At 48.8% G+C, this 19646-nt stretch overlaps 1 protein-coding gene across 3 annotated transcripts in view; it reads right to left on the minus strand.

The window, feature by feature from the left end:
- Positions 1-19646, minus strand: part of lamb2l (laminin, beta 2-like) — a 324539-nt gene that overhangs the window by 232618 nt on the left and 72275 nt on the right. For all 3 annotated transcript variants that reach the window (XM_070895627.1, XM_070895626.1, XM_070895625.1), the window contains exons 4-5: positions 15551-15686; positions 2341-2414 (exon numbers count right to left, since the gene is read on the minus strand). In XM_070895627.1, coding sequence (XP_070751728.1) covers positions 2341-2414; positions 15551-15686 — 210 coding nt within the window. The remainder of the gene's footprint in view (positions 1-2340; positions 2415-15550; positions 15687-19646) is intronic.

A 19646-nucleotide genomic window follows, 5' to 3' on the forward strand; every position in this document is an offset into this window, starting at 1 on the left:
CTCCGCTCTGCATGCATCTGGGAACTTACATAGGCTCGCCAGTCGCCGGAGATCTGCCACGAAGTCTGGAACACTTTGCCCTTCTCGCCGCCGGTGCGTGTAAAACCGGTGTCTCGCCATGTGCATGCTGCTCATCGATTTAAGGTGTTCCCCGATCAACTTACTGAGCTCTTCGAACGTCTTGTCCGCCGGCTTCTCTGGCGCTAGAAGGTCCTTCATCAGGGAGTACGTCCTGGATCCACAAACCATCAGGAGATGAGCCCTATGTTTGTCGGCCGAATCCTGTCCCAACCATTCCTTAGTAACAAAACTTTGCTGTAGTCTCTCAATAACGTCGTCCCAATCATCACCAACACAGTACCTCTCTTCTGTGCTGCTAGTGGCCATGCTCGCATGGTTTAAGTCCCAGTTTCTCGTCGCCAATGATATGTCCTTACTATGCAGTATAAATGCACATGAAGCCCATACTTGAGAGAAGGTCACTCTGTGACCAGTTACCTTTATTACCAAGACCTCAAGTGATGAAGGTGGGTGGAGCTTCCCCTTTTATACCTGAAAGTCCAGGTTAGGAGTGTCTCCCACAAGTTCACCCCCTTGTGGTCAATGTTCTCAAGGTGTACAACTTAGGTCAGCTTATACATGGGTTACAATGGTTGTTGAATACATGACAACCCGACATGACCACGAAGCTGAACTCATCATCCCCAGCAGCCCAGCAAGACCAGCTGCACAGCAGCCCAGTGAAGAATCAACCAACTCACCTGCACCTGCATTTGAACCGAGACGATCGACTAGGGAGCGAAAAGCCCCAGATCGTGTCACCCTGTAAATAAGTGTACTATTGATTTTGGGAGTGATGTTATGTATGCAACTCTATGTAACCAGCATTCTACCGCTACCAGAGGGCGTATCTGTTGGAGTCCCAAGGAATCCCAGCATCCCTTGGAAACACTGTATATAAGCAGGCCTCCCATGCTGTACCAGTACTCTGGAGTTAGAATAAAGAGACTAAGGTCACACTTACTCACATCTACAGTACTCAATCACATTACTTTATTCGGGACATAACAGTTACCATTGCCAGTTTCTGAGACCTTGGGGCCTAACTTCCTTTTGCTTTTAACCTGCAGGCGATTCACCTCAGTTGTCTGACGACTGAAAATAGTATGAAATTCTCAGGAATACTGGTCGGCCATGTTCATTGACATAGCTGTCTGACAAGCTAAATTTAAAGTCATGTTAGGCGTTGTCAATAACTTCCTTCTGATCGCATCATTTTTCATCCCACAAACAAAACGGTCACGCAATGCTCGGTCCTGAAATTTTCCAAAATTACAGTGAATGGATAGCTTTTTTAATGCTCTAATGTACTCACTGATATTTTCTTCGGTTAACTGATCTCGAATTCCGAAACAATAACTTTCAGCAATTTCCAGGGGCTCAGGGCTGTAGTGCTGTCTGCTTAAGAGTTGGTCCTTTGAGTTGACAGGCACAAGCAAATTTTTCAAGGTTTCATATACCTCGGGCCCTGCTGCAGTTAAGAAAATAGCCCTTTGTCGTTTCAACACCACCCAGTTATGGTTTTCATCATTGGGGTCTTCGATTATATTATTTGTGGTGAAAAACATTTCTAGCCGCTCCACATATGCTCTGAAACTTTCACGGTAGCGTTGAAACTCCCCCAAATGCCCTATTATTCCCATAGGCATGGTCATCGGGTCTCTGGCAGTTCAAACAAGTGTGCTTATAATTTTCCTCGGATATGTAACTGTTAATCAAAACAGAGAAGCTCTCAAAGTCTCTCTGTCGGTTGGCGGAATCCTCCACCAACAAAGATTTCAGCTTTTTATTACCGATAAATCCACCTTCGTCGCCATTGTGATATTTTCAGTAACTGACAGAAACACACACAGCCTTCAGATGGCAGAACATACCAGAACTCGCCAGTCAGGTGACCTGTTCCCTTTATTATAAACAGCGCTGGCTGAAGTTACACAGGAGTCCACAGGTGGAGCTATATATATTACAGAGAAAATGGAGAGTGCCTGTTCTACTTAGTGAGGTGAATATCCTCAGTAAATTACCCGGATAAATATCCTCAGCCAATTCCCTCAGTAAGAGCCCTCAGAGGAAGTGAGTAAGGGGACAATGTGACTTTTATCCTGACTTGAACCTGCGGCATCTTTCTGTCCAACCTTTTAATCTGAAGCTGATCAAATGGCTGAACAAACAGCAATTCTTCAGAACTATTGTGCAAAACAGTCTGTACTGTTGAGTCAGTTTGTAACAAAGGATTGCCTTGAGGTAACAGTGGAGCTCCCACCCCGCCCTCGGTCTCACCTTGAATTTCATGATGAGGTGGGTGAAGTGGAACTCAGCTTCTAGGTTCAGCTGGATGCTGACTTTCTCTTCGCCTGTGTGTGGAGACAAGATGCAGCAAGATGGTGACTCGCGCAGTACCAGGTGACATCATCTTAACATTCTCTTCAAGCAAACTGACACAGGCTTCGATTCCGACACCGATGGTCATGGGTCATGCATAAACAACAACAACTTGCATTTATACAGTGCCTTTAACATAGTGAAAAGTCCAAAGGTGCTTCACACAGGAGCATAAATCAGACAACATTTGATACCGAGCCAGAGAAGGAGATGTTAGGACAGGTGACCAAAGGTTTGGCCAAAGAGCTAGCGTTTCAGGAGCATCTTAAAGGAGGAGAGAGAGGTAGAGAGGCAGAGAGGTTTAGGGAGGGAGTTCCAGAGCTTAGGGATTTGGCAGTGTGCACTGTCATGACACAAATCTAGTACAGGTTGAGGAAACCTCGGGACTGAGGCCACTCCGGATTCTGGGTATTTCCGGATTTTGGAACATCTTTTCCTGGGACGAGATAGTGGGGTCGGGCAGCTGAGCTAAGGGGTTGAGGTTGGCCTGCCGAGGTATGGGGAAGAGGGGGGAGAAGGGGGGAGCCAGGGCCGGGGCCGGGGCAAAGTCGCGGAAAAGTCGGGCCAGAGGTCGGGCCGCCGATGGCTGGAGTGAGGTTGGGCCGCCGAGGGCCGGATTGAGGTAGGGCCGGGCTGAGGTCGGGCCACATAGAGGTAGTGCCGGGGCGAGACATTTTCCGGTTTCCGGACGACCCCGCCACGGATCGGCCCACTGTTCAGATTCCGGAATATTCCGAATTTTGGAACTCCGGATTTCGGATGCTCAACCTGTACAAGAAACTAGGCTGGCACTCCAGGTCTGCACTGTCAGAGGGGCAGTACTGAGGGAGTGTCGCCCTGTCAGAGGGGCAGTACTGAGGGAGTGCTCCACTGTCAGAGGGGCAGTACTGAGGGAGTGTCGACTGTCAGAGGGGCAGTACTGAGGGAGTGTCGACTGTCAGAGGGGCAGTACTGAGGGAGTGTCGCCCTGTCAGAGGGGCAGTACTGAGGGAGTGCTCCACTGTCAGAGGGGCAGTAGTGAGGGAGTGTCGACTGTCAGAGGGGCAGTACTGAGGGAGTGTCATAGAAACATAGAAACATAAAAAATAGGTGCAGGAGCAGGCCATTCAGCCCTTCTAGCTTGCAACGCCATTCAATGAGTTCATGGCTGAACATGAAACTTCAGTACCCCCTTCCTGCTTTCTCGCCATAACCCTTGATCCCCCGAGCAGTAAGGACTTCATCTAACTCCCTTTTGAATATATTTAGTGAATTGGCCTCAACTACTTTCTGTGGTAGAGAATTCCACAGGTTCACCACTCTCTGGGTGAAGAAGTTTCTCCTCATCTCGGTCCTAAATGGCTTACCCCTTATCCTCAGACTGTGACCCCTGGTTCTGGACTTCCCCAACATTGGGAACATTCTTCCTGCATCTAACCTGTCTAAACCCGTCAGAATTTTAAACGTTTCTATGAGGTCCCCTCTCATTCTTCTGAACTCCAGTGAATACAAGCCCAGTTGATCCAGTCTTTCTTGATAGGTCAGTCCCGCCATCCCGGGAATCAGTCTGGTGAATCTTCGCTGCACTCCCTCAATAGCAAGAATGTCCTTCCTCAAGTTAGGAGACCAAAACTGTACACAATACTCCAGGTGTGGCCTTACCAAGGCCCTGTACAACTGTAGCAGCACCTCCCTGCCCCTGTATTCAAATCCCCTCGCTATGAAGGCCAACATGCCATTTGCTTTCTTAACCGCCTGCTGTACCTGCATGCTAACCTTCAATGACTGATGTACCATGACACCCAGGTCTCGTTGTACCTTCCCTTTTCCTAATCTGTCACCATTCAGATAATAGTCTGTCTCTCTGTTTTTACCACCAAAGTGGATAACCTCACATTTATCCACATTATACTTCATCTGCCATGCATTTGCCCACTCACCTAACCTATCCAAGTCACTCTGCAGCCTAATAGCATCCTCCTCGCAGCTCACACTGCCACCCAACTTAGTGTCATCCGCAAATTTGGAGATACTGCATTTAATCCCCTCATCTAAATCATTAATGTACAATGTAAACAGCTGGGGCCCCAGCACAGAACCTTGCGGTACCCCACTAGTCACTGCCTGCCATTCTGAAAAGTCCCCATTTACTCCTACTCTTTGCTTCCTGTCTGACAAACAGTTCTCAATCCACGTCAGCACACTACCCCCAATCCCATGTGCTTTAACTTTGCACATTAATCTCTTGTGTGGGACCTTGTCGAAAGCCTTCTGAAAGTCCAAATATACCACATCAACTGGTTCTCCTTTGTCCACTCTACTGGAAACATCCTCAAAAAATTCCAGAAGATTTGTCGCACTGTCAGAGGGGCAGTACTGAGGGAGTGCTCCACTGTCAGAAGGGCAGTACTTAGGGAGTGCTCCACTGTCAGAAGGGCAGTACTGAGGGAGTGCTCCACTGTCAGAGGGGCAGTACTGAGGGAGTGCTACGCTGTCAGAGGGGCAGTACTGAGGGAGTGTCGACTGTCAGAGGGGCAGTACTGAGGGAGTGTCGCACTGTCAGAGGGGCAGTACTGAGGGAGTGCTCCACTGTCAGAGGGGCAGTACTGAGGGAGTGTCGCACTGTCAGAGGGGCAGTACTGAGGGAGTGCTCCACTGTCAGAGGGGCAGTACTGAGGGAGTGTCGCACTGTCAGAGGGGCAGTACTGAGGGAGTGCTCCACTGTCAGAGGGGCAGTACTGAGGGAGTGTCGCACTGTCAGAAGGGCAGTACTGAGGGAGTGCTCCACTGTCAGAGGGGCAGTACTGAGGGAGTGTCGACTGTCAGAGGGGCAGTACTGAGGGAGTGCTCCACTGTCAGAGGGGCAGTACTGAGGGAGTGCTCCACTGTCAGAGGGGCAGTACTGAGGGAGTGTCGCACTGTCAGAAGGGCAGTACTGAGGGAGTGCTCCACTGTCAGAGGGGCAGTACTGAGGGAGTGTCGCACTGTCAGAAGGGCAGTACTGAGGGAGTGCTCCACTGTCAGAGGGGCAGTACTGAGGGAGTGTCGCACTGTCAGAAGGGCAGTACTGAGGGAGTGCTCCACTGTCAGAGGGGCAGTACTGAGGGAGTGCTCCACTGTCAGAGGGGCAGTACTGAGGGAGCGTTGAACTGTCGGAGGGGCAGTACTGAGGGAGTGCTCCACTGTCAGAGGGGCAGTACTGAGGGAGTGCTCCACTGTCAGAGGGGCAGTACTGAGGGAGTGCTGCACTATCGGAGGGGCAGTGCTGAGGGAGTGTCGACTGTCAGAGGGGCAGTACTGAGGGAGTGTCGACTGTCAGAAGGGCAGTACTGAGGGAGTGTCGACTGTCAGAGGGGCAGTACTGAGGGAGTGCTCCACTGTCAGAGGGGCAGTACTGAGGGAGTGCTCCACTGTCAGAGGGGCAGTACTGAGGGAGTGCTCCACTGTCAGAGGGGCAGTACTGAGGGAGTGCTCCACTGTCAGAGGGGCAGTACTGAGGGAGTGTCGACTGTCAGAGGGGCAGTACTGAGGGAGCGCTGCACTGTCAGAGGGGCAGTACTGAGGGAGTGCTCCACTGTCAGAGGGGCAGTACTGAGGGAGCGTTGAACAGTCGGAGGGGCAGTACTGAGGGAGCGTTGAACTGTCGGAGACGCTGTCTTTCGTTTTAACCGCCTTTTCAGCTGGATGTAAAAAATCAAATAGCAATATTTTGAACAAGAACAGGGGAGTTCTACCCACTATTCTGGGCCAATATTTATCCCTCAATCAACCACTAAAAAACAGATGATCCGGTCATCATCACATTGCTGTTTGTGGGAGCTTGCTGTGCGCAAATTGGCTGTCGTGTTTCCCACATTACAACAGTGACTGCACTTCAAGAAGTACGTCTTTGGCTGTAAAGCGCTTTGGGGCATCCGGTGGTCATGAAAGGCGCTATAGAAATGCAAGTCTTTCTTTATTTTAAACAGAAGACAAAAAGGATCTTGCCCCATGAGGCAGCCCCTTCCCATGGACCACAACCCATTCATTAAACGGTTGTGTAATATTTCAGGCTGATCTGTCCAATCTCACATCGACACCCAAACCGTGGCAGCTTGCTGTGCACTGCTGGGATTGCTTTGATCGCTGTGGGGCAGGAACCATTGTGTTCCTGATTAGATTTCCCGAGCTTGGCCAACACTTGCAGCAATCACTGCCGCTGGATGGGGAGGGAGTGAGCGGTGAATCAAAGACCAGCTCATTGTTCTGCTGCCTCTTGCCGATTGTACGCCTCAAGCATTTCTCCCGTCCCCACACAGGACGCAGTGTTCACCGTCTCTCACAGCAGTTACAGCTACAAATATAACCAGTTCTTGTGATCTCAGTCACAGTCCCACTGGGATATCAATCCATTCTAACAAAGAAATGCTGCCTGAAACCCTCATCCATGCCTTTGTTATCTGCGGACTCGCCTATCTCAATGCTCTCCTGGCTGGCCTCCCACATTCCACCCTCCGTAAACTTCAGCTCATCCGAAACCCGACAGCCTGTGTCCGAACTCACACCAAGTCCCGCTCACACATCCCTCCCTATGCTCGCTGACCTACATTGGCTCCCGGTCCAGAAATACCTCAATTTAAAAATTCACATCCTTGTTTTCAAATCCCTCCATGGCCTAGCCCCTCCCTATCTCTCTAACCTCCTCCAGCACCCCAGCCCCCTCCCCTCCAGATCTCTGCGCTCCTCCAATTCTGGCTTCTTGAGCATCCCTGATTTCCATCATCCCACCATTGGCGGCCGTGCCTTCAGTTACCTCGGCCCTAAGCTCTGGAATTCTCTCCCTAAACCTCTCTGCTTCCCCGCCTCTCTCCTCTTTAAAACCTCCCCCTTTGTCCAAGCTTTTAGCCACCTGTCCCACTCTCTCCTCTATTGGTGCAGCTTTGATTTTTGTTTACGCACCTGTGAAGCGCCTTGGGATTTTTGCTGATGTAAAATTCGCGATCTAAATGCAAGGTGTTGCTGTTATGAGGAGAGATAGGATAAACTGGTTGGGATGTTCCTCCATGATCCAACCTAAAATCCGGCAGGATAATAGTGATGATTGTAGGAAAATTCTACTGGGACTTCCCTCGCCCTGCAACCTACTCTCACTGGGACCCCGCAGGTCTTTCCTTCTCCACCCACAACGGGGGCACAGCAGCCAGGAGGACAACCCCTAAGTCCTTGGCGGATTTCCGTCCTGCCCGCCTGTGACATCAGCGCTCCCCGGGGCTGCCGTGAAGAAGATGGGGGTGTTCGACCCTGGGATAACCCCATGGAAAGGGTGGCTAGTAGTGGCTTCTTCTCTCCTCACTCCACCCCCAACACTTACCCCGTTGAAGCTCGTGACCTTCAGTGATACATCAATCCAATCCTCGGGGGGAATATTTGCCCCCCGAAGGTCTCTCGTTGCCTCTCCCTGGGATTGTCTTCTCCGCACTGGTGGGCTCATGCACGGCGGCGGGAATCACGGCAGGAGTCCGCCATCAATCGCTGATGACCCCCCCCCCCCCCCCCAAACTCGGGGAACTGGGCGGATTGGAGCTGATTCGGAGCATCCAAACCAGCTGGAACCCCACCCCGAAGAGGCGAGTTCCAACCACTGGGACTATTCCCGGTGGAGCAGAGAAGGCCGAGAGAAGATTTGAGGGAGGTTTTCTAAATTATGAAGAGTTGCGATAGAGTGAATGGAGAAAGGCTATTTCCTCTGATTGGAGAGACAGTGACCAGGGTTCATCAACTTAAAACTGTCACTGAGAGTGAGTAGCGAGGCGAGGAGAGATGTCTTTACACAGAGGGTTGTTGGAGCGGAATGTTTCGGCATGGGGAGAACATTGTACAATTCAAGGGGAGAATAGGTAAAGATTTGAAGCAGGGCTATGGGTAGAGCTGGGGTCAATGGGATAGATTTTGGATTGGTCTAGCAAAGAGCTAGAACAGACACGATGGGCTCAATGGCTTCCTGCTGCCCTATATACTTCTATGCTTCTAAAGATCCCACTATCAATCCCTGGGGCACAATGCTACTGACATTCCATCAGCATAAAACCCATCCACTGAACCCTCTTCTCTGCTTTTGTTCGCGAACCATTTCATCAGCTCAATCCACTCAGTGATATTCCCTTTAATACCACTGCCTTAATTATATTAATGAGCATCTTACATATGTAGCATCATATCATCCGGAAATCGCTATTTATAACACACACCATTATTCCCCTTAACCAAACACTCCATTATTTTAATAACAGCTTGTATTTATATTGAGCCTTTAATATCAGCTGTAGCTCAGTGGGTATGTACTCTCGCCTCTGAGTCAGAAGATTGTGGGTTCATCGACTCACTCTGTTATGAATGCGACCTGAGGTAACCTGTATCATACCGCCACCAGAGGGCACACCTGTTGGAGTCCCAAGGGATCCCAGCATATAAGCAGGCCTCCCATGCTGTACCAACAATCTGGAGTTTGAATAAAGGAGCTAAGGTCATACTTACTCATGTCTACAGTACTCAGTTACATTACTTTATTTTGAACATAATAACTGGCGACGAGATAACGAACAATCACGCGAAAATGCAGAGAACTGTTGGTATCCTGGAAAAATTATCAGAAGGGGATGATTGGGAGGCCTTCATGGAGCGACTCAACCAATACTTCATGGCCAACGAGCTGGAAGGGGATGAGAACACTGCCAAACGCAGGATGATCCTCCTCACTGTCTATGGAACAACAACCTATGGCCTCATGAAGAATTGCCTAGCTCCGGTGAAAACCAACAACCAAATCACATGAAGAACTGTGTACGCTGGTCCGGGAGCACCTAAATCTGAAGAAAAGCGTTCTGATGACAAGGTATCGATTCTACACGTGTCAGCGATCTGAAGGCCAGGAAGTGGCGAGCTACATCGCCGAACTAAGGCGCCTTGCAGGACATTGCGAATTCGATGGATTCCTTGAGCAAATGCTAAGAGACTTCTTTGTGCTTGGCATTGGCCATGAGGTTATCCTATGCAAACTATTGTCTGTTGAAACACAGAACCTGAGCAAAGCCACAACGATAGCCCAGGCATTTATATCCACCAACGATAACACCAAACAAATTTCGCAGCATAAAGAGGTTTCGGCAAGTTGTACACAAAGTAACATCATTTTCAGGCAGGAATGCATATGGCAGAACGTACACGCTTGCAGCTGCACGACCTCAGATGACTCAGGTCCGTCATCAAACGTTAATGCGAGGCGGTTAACACCTTGTTGGCACTGCGGAGGTGATCATCGAGCCCATCAATGCCGCTTCAAACATGATGTGTGCAAAGGCTGTGGAACAATGGGATACCTGCAGTGAATGTGCAGACGAGCTGCAAATCCTGCAAACCACCATGTTGCAGAGGAGGATCGATCCATGGTGGTTCAGGCTGAACTAGAGACTCGAACTGAGGAGGCAGAGTGTATGGGATAGACACCTTCACCACAAAATGTCCACTGATCATGCTAAAAGTCGAACTGAATGGAATTCCAGTATCCATGGAACTGGACACGGGTGCGAGTCAGTCCATCATGAGCACAAAGGCCTTCGACAGGCTGTGGTGCAACAAAGCACACAGGCCCAAACTTAGCCCCATTCATACCAAGCTAAGAACTTACACTGAAGAGCTTATCCCTGTAATTGGCAGTGCAGCAGTAAAAGTCTGCTATGATGGAGCAGTGCATGAACTCCCACTATGGATTGTACCAGGCGATGGCCCCAAACAGTTCGGCAGAAGTTGGCTGGGAAAGATCCGTTGGAACTGGGACGACATCCGAGCGCTCTCGTCCGTCGACGATGTCTCATGTGCCCAGGTTCTGAGCAAGTTCCCGTCGTTGTTTGAGGCAGGCATCGGAAGTTTCTCGGGGGTGAAGGTGCAGATCCACTTGGTTCCCGGTACACAATCGATCCACCACAAGGCACGGGCGGTGCCACATATGATGCGAGAGAAAGTGGAAATTGAGCTGGACAGACTGCAGCGAGAAGGCATCATCACGCCGGTGGAGTTCAACGAGTGAGCCAGTCCGATTGTCCCGTACTCAAAGGTAATGGCACGGTCAGAATTTGTGGGGACTATAAAGTAACCATTAACCGTTTTTTGCTACAGGACCAGTACCCGCTACCCAAGGCAGATGACCTATTTGCGACCCTGGCCAGAGGAAAGACATTCATCAAGTTGGATCTGGCGGAATCTTCGAAAGGCCTCACCTGCATCAACACGCACAAAGATCTGTTCATCTACAATAGATGCCCGTTTGGGATTTGATCGGCCGCGGCTATTTTTCAAAGGAACGTGGAGAGTCTGCTAAAGTCGGTTCTGCGCACCGTGGTCTTCCAGGACGACATACTGGTAACAGGTCGGGACACCATCGAACACTTGAAGAACCTGGAAGAGGTTCTCCGTCGGCTAGATCACGTGGGACTCAGATTGAGACACTCGAAGTGTGTTTTCCTGGCGCCAGAGGTCGAGTTCTTAGGGAGAAGAATCGCAGCAGACGGTATCAGACCCACCGACACCAAGACGGAAGCCATCAAGAATGTACCGAGACCACAGAACGTGACAGAGCTGCGGTCGTTCTTGGGACTCCTCAACTATTTTGGTAATTTCCTACCCAGGTTAAGCACCTTGCTAGAGCCCCCACATGTGCTGCTACGCAAGGGAGATGAATGGGTATGGGGGAAATCACAAGAGGCTGCTTTTGACAAAGCCAGAAATCTGTTACGTTCCAACAAACTGCTTGTTCTGTATGACCCATGTAAATGTTTAGTGCGAGCTTGCGATGCGTCTTCGTACGGGGTCGGGTGTGTGTTACAACAAGCAAATGAATCAGGAACATTGCAACTGGTCACTTATGCATCCAGAAGTTTGTCCAAGGCCAAAAGGGCCGACAGCATGATTGAAAAAGAAGCTCTGGCATGCGTTTACGGGGTGAAAAAAATGCACCAGTATCTGTTTGGTCTCAAGTTTGAGCTAGAAACTGACCATAAGCCGCTCATATTGCTATTCTCAGAGAGCAACGGGATTAACACCAATGCCTCTGCCCGCATCCAAAGATGGGCGCTTACGCTGTCTGCATATAACTATGTAATCCACCACAGACTAGACACAGAGAACTGCACTGATGCTCTCAGTCAGCTACCATTGCCCACCACCGGGGTGGAAATGGCACAGCCTGCAGACTTGCTCTTGGTGATGGACGCATTTGAAAATGAAAAGTCACCCGTTACGGCCCGCCAGATCAGGACCTGGACCAGCCAGGATCCTTTATTGTCCCTTGTAAAAAACTGTCCCCTCCATGGAAGCTGGTCCAGCGTCCCAGCGGAGATGCATGAAGAGATCAAGCCGTTCCAGCGGCGTAAAGACGAAATGTCCGTACAGGCGGACTCCCTTTTGTGGGGTAATCACGTTGTTTTGCCTAAGAAAGGCAGGGAAACGTTCATATGCGACCAACACAGTACCCACCCAGGCATAGTAATAATGAAAGCTATAGCCAGATCCCATGTGTGGTGGCCCAGCATTGGCTCAGATTTGGAGTCTTGCGTACACCAATGCAACACTTGCTCTCAATTGAGCAATGCACCCAGGGAGGCACTGCTAAGTTTGTGGTCATGGCCCTCCAAACCGTGGTCTAAGATCCACGTTGACTTTGCGGGCCCATTTCTAGACAAAATGTTTTTGGTTGTTGTGGATGCTTATTCAAAATGGATTGAGTGTGTAATAATGTCCGTAAGCACGTCCACTGCCACCATCGCAAACCTACAAGCCATGTTCGCCACGCACAGCCTGCCTGATGTCCTTGTCAGCAACAATGGGCCATGCTTCACCAGCGCTGAATTCAAGGAATTCATGACCCGCAATGGGATCAAGCACGTCACATCTGTCCTGTTCAAGCCCGCATCCAACGGCCAGGCAGAACGGGCAGTTCAAACCATCAAGCAAAGCTTGAAACGTGTGTCGGAAGGCTCCCTGCAGACCCGACTGTCCCGAGTCCTGCTCAGCTACCGCACCAGACCCCACTCACTCACCAGGGTTCCCCCAGCCGAGCTGCTCATGAAAAGGGCGCTCAAAACAAGGTTCTCTCTTGACAACCCTGATCTCCATGATCACGTCAAGGACAGGTGGCATCAACAAAGCATGTACCATGATCACGCAAACTTGTCACGCGACATTGAAGTCAATAACCCTGTATTTGTACTCAACTATGGACATGGTCCCAAATGGCTTGCTGGCACTGTCATAGCCAAAGAAGGGAGTATGGTGTTTCAGGTTAAACTTGCTAATGGACTAACTTGCAGAAAGCATTTGGACCAAACCAAACTGCGATTCACAGACAGCCACGAGCAACCCAAAGAGGACACCACCAACTTCGACCCTCCAACACACACACAAGTGGAACCAACATCACGGTCGACCACAAAGCTGAACTCACCATCCCCAACAGCCCGGCAAGGCCAGCTGCCCAGCAGCCCAGTGAAGAACTAACCAACTCACCCACGTCTGCATTTGTACCGAGACGATCGACAAGGGAGCGAAAAGCCCTAGATTGTCTCACCCTGTAAATAAGTGTACTATTGACTTTGGGAGGGAGAATGTTATGTATTCAGCCATGGGTAACCTGTATCATACCACCACCAGAGGGCATATCTGTTGGAGTCCCAAGGGATCGCAGCATTCCTTGGGAGCACTGTATATAAGCAGGCCTCCCATGCTGTACCAACACTCTGGAGTTTGTATAAAGGAGCTAAGGTCACACTACTCATGTCTACAGTACTCAGTTACATTACTTTATTTTGAACGTAACTCCAGGGACTTGAGCACAAAAATCTAGGCTGACACTCCAGTGCAGTACTGAGGGAGTGCCGCACTGTCGGAGGGGCAGTACTGAGGGAGCGCTGCACTGTCGGAGGGCAGTACTGAGGGAGTGTTGCACTGTCGGAGGGGCAGTACTGAGGGAGCGCTGCACTGTCGGAGGGGCAGTACTGAGGGAGCACTGCACTGTCGGAGGTGCCGTCTTTCAGATAAGACGTTAAACCGAGGCCCCGTCTGCCCTCTCAGGTGGATGCAGAAGATCCCATGGCACTATTCCGAAGAAGAGCGGGGGAGTTCTAGGGCCGATATTTATCCCTCAATCAACAGAACAAAAACAGATTATTTGGTCATTATCACGTTGCTGTTTGTGGGAGCTTGCTGTGCGCACATTGGCTGCCGCGTTTCCCACATTACAACAGTGACTATACTCCCAAAAGTACTCATTGGTGTAAAGCGCTTTGAGACGTCTGTTGGTTGTTCAAGGCGCTATACAAATGCAAGACTTTCTTTCTTAATCCAGAAAAACTTCCCAAGGTCCTTCACAGAGACATTGAAAGAATTGGAGACCGAGCCACAGAAGGAGATATTGGTGAGCAAAAGATTGGTCAAAGAGGTGGGTTTTAAGGAGGGTGTTAAATGAGGAGGGAGAGGTAGAGAGGCAGAGAGGTTTAGGGAGGGAATTCCAGAGCTTGGTGCCTAGTCAGCGATGGAATAGCGTAGAGCTGGAGGATATAAAGTGTGGTTGGTAGTTGTAGGACTTGCCAGATTCCAAAATTTGTGGAAACCCCCCCAGTGTTTGGACTCATTGAAAAGGAAATTTGATTTGGGATTATTAAGCAGAAAGTTTGGAATCCTAAAATGCTTATGGAAGAAATCTACGAGTTTTAACTAAGTTTGGGATTTTTAGAAGGTGCATGTTGGGTCTGTGAGAAAAGGGCTGCAAGACCAGGGGTGGGTTCAACCTCTGAAAAGCCAGTTTGGATATTGGAGCTAATCAAGCTGTCTGGGGATATTGGAGCTAATCAAATTGTCTGGGGAACTGTTTACCCTCAAAATCTGCTCCTAGAAGACATTTACATTTCAACAATCAATCCAAGGAAGTACAGTTTCAATCCAAGAACAAAACCCATCCAACACATGCATAATGCTAATCACCTTTCCGGCCTGCATAGAAAGCTCGGACCCAGGCAGACAACTCGACACCAGAAACTAACTTTAACAATTGTGACTCGAAACCAAAGGATAATTTCAACAATTAACAAGAACTCGTCAGCTCAGAAAAGTCTGTCAACGCCAGATTAAAAACACTTAATCAAGTTTCAGTTCGCTGGGCAGCAAAACTTAAACAAAAGAAATGTTAGATTTGGCGCAAAGATTAAGGAGCCTCGCAGAGTTTAATTAAGGGCCTAACATACCAAGAGAACTATCTCTATTCTGACCATCACAGGAAGAACTGTGCTGACCAGCACTTTGGAACAACAAGACCGAGAGCACACAGCGAGAAACCACAGCAAGAAACATCGCGACATCGGAGAAAAGAACTCGCCCCAACTGGCTTCAATACGCAGCAGAGGTCTTCTTCCACGTCCGGGGTACGGCAAGGCAAACCGGCTATAACCAAAGAACCCCGAAACCGCGAAACAGCCCGAACTGTCAAAGGAAGGATTGGTGAGCATTGTCCCTGTCTAACCTAGTTAGAGAATGAGTGGGAGGTGGGAGGTATTTCTGTTGTGTTTATTACCTGTAATAAAGTATTCCCCATTGTTTAGAACCTTTTTGTAAGATTTTACAGTTTTATTGGAGTGTATTTGTGTTATTTGTTTTCTTGAATAAAACCCATACCTTCTTTGTACAAAGCAGTAGTCTGCTGCACTTTATCACACCCTGATTAATAAATCCAAGCTCGAGAACCAGGGAGTGGGAGCGACTTGCAGCCGCTCTGGGTCAGGAAGGCAAGCCGACAGACACACCACCCCCTACAGGCTGGAGGAGGTTACAGAGATTTGGAGGGTTGGGACAATGGAGGGATTTAAATACAAGGGTAAGATTTTTAAATTTGAGGCGATAGGAGATCGGGAGCCAATGTAGGTCAGGAGGTCATGGTGGGCGAGTTGGCTTGATTCATGCCATACATACAGACACCTTGCACACACACACGTGAACTGCATGATACTAAGTCAATTCTACAACAGGCTTTGGCCTCAGTCCCAGCTGCACTGTCCTGCCACGGTGTAAGGACCCCTCTCTCCTCACGCCTCTCTGTGTTTGAACTCACCATTCTCAGATTGCCACCAGATCCTCTCCTCCTGCTGGTCAGTCAGGTAGATCACATTCTCCACGCGGTGGCTGTTTCTATTACTGAAGGCATTATACGGCCATGTCGAATCGCACTGGAAACATTTCTCCAAGCCCTGCAACAGTGGGAGGAATTTCACACCTTTACTGTAATGTTATTGCTTCACTTACAACATTGTCCCCAGTTCTGGCCCCCTCATATGGCTTGTTGATAAGTTGAGACTTTGGAAAATGTTCAAAGGAGGTTCACATGAATCACACTCAACTTAAAACACCTTAATCATCCCGATGGACATAAAATGCTGGGTTTAAAAGAAAAAAAGACTTGCATATTTACAGTGCCTCTCACAGTCACCAGACAACTCAAAGCGCTTTACAGCCAATGAAGTACTTTTGGAGTGTAGTCACTGCTGTAATGTAGGAACCGTGGCAGCCAATTTGCACACAGCAAGCTCCCACAAACAGCAATGTGATAATCACCAGATAATCTGTTTTTGTTATGTTGATTGAGGGATAAATATTGGCCCCAGGACACCGGGGATAACTCCCCTGTGCTTCTTTGAAATAGTGCCATGGGATCTTTTACATCCACCGAGAGAGCAGACGGGGCCTTGGTTTATTCTCATTCGAAAGACAGCATCTCCGACAGTGCAGCACTCCCTCAGCACTGCCCCTCCGACAGTGCAGCACTCCCTCATTGCTGACCCTCCGACAGTGCAGCGCTCTCTCAGTACTGCCCTTCCGACAGTACAGCACTCCCTCAGTACTACCCCTCCGACAGTACAGCACTCCCTCAGTACTGCCCCTCCGACAGTGCAGCACTCCCTCAGCAGTGCACTGGATTGTCAGCTTAGATTTATGTGCTCACAACCCACAACCTTCTGCCATGGCTGACTATGTACTTAGGAGATGTGCAGACTCTGGGATGGTTTGACAGAGGGGTTTAAAATAATCACCGGACTAGACTGTGTCCATATTGACAGATTGCTTCAGTTGGATAGTTTAGGGAGGATCAGGGTCATGGATATAAGTTACTTAAGGGCAGAACTAGTTTAGATGTTGGGTGGTTCTTCAATTCCCTGGGGATGGTCGATCTATGGAAGGAGTTGTTGACTCATGCGCTGACCTCTGACTCTCTGCGTAACCAGATCCTGGCTGGGGCAGACATCATGGTCTATAAAAGGTGGCCGTGATGCTTTGTGACATAAATCATGGTCAGTTGGATCTCCTGGACTCGTTTTTCACTCAAGGAGGTCGGAGAGGAATTTTCCTGATTCTTTACCCCACAAATTGGCCGTGGGTTTTTATGTTAGAATCGGTTTGTTTTTCGCCTCTCCCAGGGGATTACAGGGTTACTGGTGGCTGTGTGATGCTGACACTGGGTGCCTGAGAGGTGAAAGGGTTCTGTTCTCCATCACTAACATCCCTCACCTTGTCAGTGGCAGCTATGGCTCAGTGGGTAGCACACTGCCTCCTCATGTGGACGTAAAAGAGCCCATGGCAGTATTTCGAAGAAGAGCAGGGGAGTTATCCCTGGTATCCTGGGCCCAATATTTATCCCTCAATCAACATAACAAAAACAGATGATCTGGTTATCATCACATTGCTGTTTTTGGGAGCTTGCTGTGCGCAAATTGCCTGCCGCATTTCCCACATTACAACAGTGACTGTATTTCATCGCTTGTAAAGCGCTTTGGGATGTCCGGTGGTCGTGAAAGGCACTATAGAAATGCAAGTCTTTCTTTCTTTTTTCAAATAGACAAACAAAAAATTCCAGCAAAAAAACATCAAGCCTGTTTTTGAAAAGTGCCTCCTTGTTTATTTTGAGAAGATGTTTCAGGGACACATTTCTCTGGACTGTTAATTATTCTTATTGTGTATGTAAGCAGTCTCTAGTAATGACTCCACGAGGTAAGATTGTAGCACTTGAACTGTAGTGACCTTAGCCCTTTATTGCAGCTCCTAGAGTGAGGACACCAAGAGGTGAGCTCCCTTTTATACTGGGTTACCTGCAGTATACAGGTGAGCCTTAGGTCTCCAGCAGCAGCACCCTCTGGTGTACAGGTATGGTCTATACAGGGTGAAGGTACATTCAGCGGTCTAGTGTTACAGTACATATGTTAACATGCATACATAACAGTTCCAACAGTGAAAGACCTGTGCAGGCAAGCCTGGGCCACACAAACCAAGCGATTGCAGAATGGCTTGGAGTGTCGATGTAAAGGGTGATTGATGCTGATTACAGTGTGTGTGAAACACGAGATTGCTGCTTTCCCTCGCACGTGCTCAGTTGTGGATCACTGACCCATACAATAAAACATGTCACGTGTCTACCTGAAACAGGGGTCATTTATCCCCGGATGGAGACAGATAACGAGCTTCAGGGCGACGGGGAGATAAAGGAGACAAGTCTGAGCAGCAAGGCAGGGGCCTGTCAGAACCGCCCTCCACCTTTTGATTTACAACCTTCCCAACTTTACTCGGGCTAACCCCATGCTCGCACTGAGGGGCGCCGCACTCCCAATGGGAGAGCATTGCTCCCAAATTGGGTGCTCCATATCAGCTGGGGGCAGTTCCCCCACTGTGGGGCATCACTCCAGGGAGCAAGGTGGGGGTGGGTACAGGAAATATATAAAGAATAGAAAGAATAGAAAGGAAGAATAGAAAGGAAGAATAGAACAAATGGAAATAGAAAGATAGAAAGAATAGAAAGAAAGAATAGAGAGAAAGAAAGAATAGAAAGAAAGAATGAACGAACATGCATTTATATAGCGCCTGTTATGATCTCAGGATGTCCCAAAGTGCTTTACAGCCGATTAAGTACTTTTTGAAGTACAGTCACTGTTGTAATGTGGGAAACGTGGCAGCGAATTTGTGCACAGCAAGCTCCCACAAACAACAATGTGATAATGACCGAATAATCTGTTTTAGTGATGTTTGTTGGGGGATAAATATTGGCCCAGGACACAGGAGAGAACTCCCTTGCTCTTCTTTGGAATAGTGCCATGGAATCTTTTACATCCACCTGAGAGAGAAAACGGTTTAACATCTCATCTGAAAGAGGTATGCTCTAAACATCCCAAGATTTCACATAAAGTGCTGATGATAGTATGAAGGAACCAGCCACTCGCTCACACTACTTGGTGTTCATAGCCTAACTGCACCATCTTCCTTCCCAAAATCCACATCAGTCTGATCTTTCCCGAATCCCAACCTAACGCCAACATGGGAGCACCATCACTATGAGGACTGCAGCAGTTCAAGAAGGTAGCCCATTAAAGGGCAACAAATAAACCTCATCAATAATCGCCTCAAATCAAAATAGCAGAACTTGGCTCAATTCTTTTTTAAAAAATTCAACCAGATATCAATCTATTTAACAATAGAGGAGGCTGAAGGGAGACTTAACTGAGGTATATACAATTATGAGGAGCCTAGATAGAGTGGATAGGAAGGATCTATTTCCCTTAGCAGAGGGGTCAACATGGATTTAAAGTAATTGGTAGGAGGAGGTTTGGAGGGGAGATAAAGGAAAAAACATTAACCCAGAGGGTGGTGGGGCTCTGGAATTCACTGCCTGAAAGAGGCAGAAACCCTCACCACATTTAAAAAGTACCTGGATGTGCACTTGAAGTGCTGTAACCTGCAGGGCTACGGACCAAGAGCTGGAAAGTGGGATTAGGCTGGATAGCTCTTGGTCGGCCGGCGCGGACACGATGAGCCGAATGGCCTCCTTCCGTGCTGTAAATCTCTGTGATTCGAAGCTCGCTGTGTATAAGGCAAAACTGCAGTTGACAACAACTTGAGTTACAAAACTCTGACTTCCATCCAGAGTGCATATTGATATATTCATCCCAATGAATGCTCACCCTCTCCTCAACCAGGTTGTTCCGAGACTCGAACCGTCACTGCTCATCCTGCTGTTCTAGACTGCCCAATCCCTGCAGCACACTCAACACAACATTCTAATCCAAGCACAGACTTCCTCAGCTGCTCAATACGTCGAACACTCAGTTGGTTGACAGGTTGGACCCACGAACAGCATCTCAGAATTTGGATCATTTCTGTTCCAAGTG

The sequence above is a fragment of the Pristiophorus japonicus genome, chromosome 12 (assembly GCF_044704955.1).
Source record: "Pristiophorus japonicus isolate sPriJap1 chromosome 12, sPriJap1.hap1, whole genome shotgun sequence".
Taxonomy (NCBI): Eukaryota; Metazoa; Chordata; class Chondrichthyes; family Pristiophoridae; genus Pristiophorus; species Pristiophorus japonicus.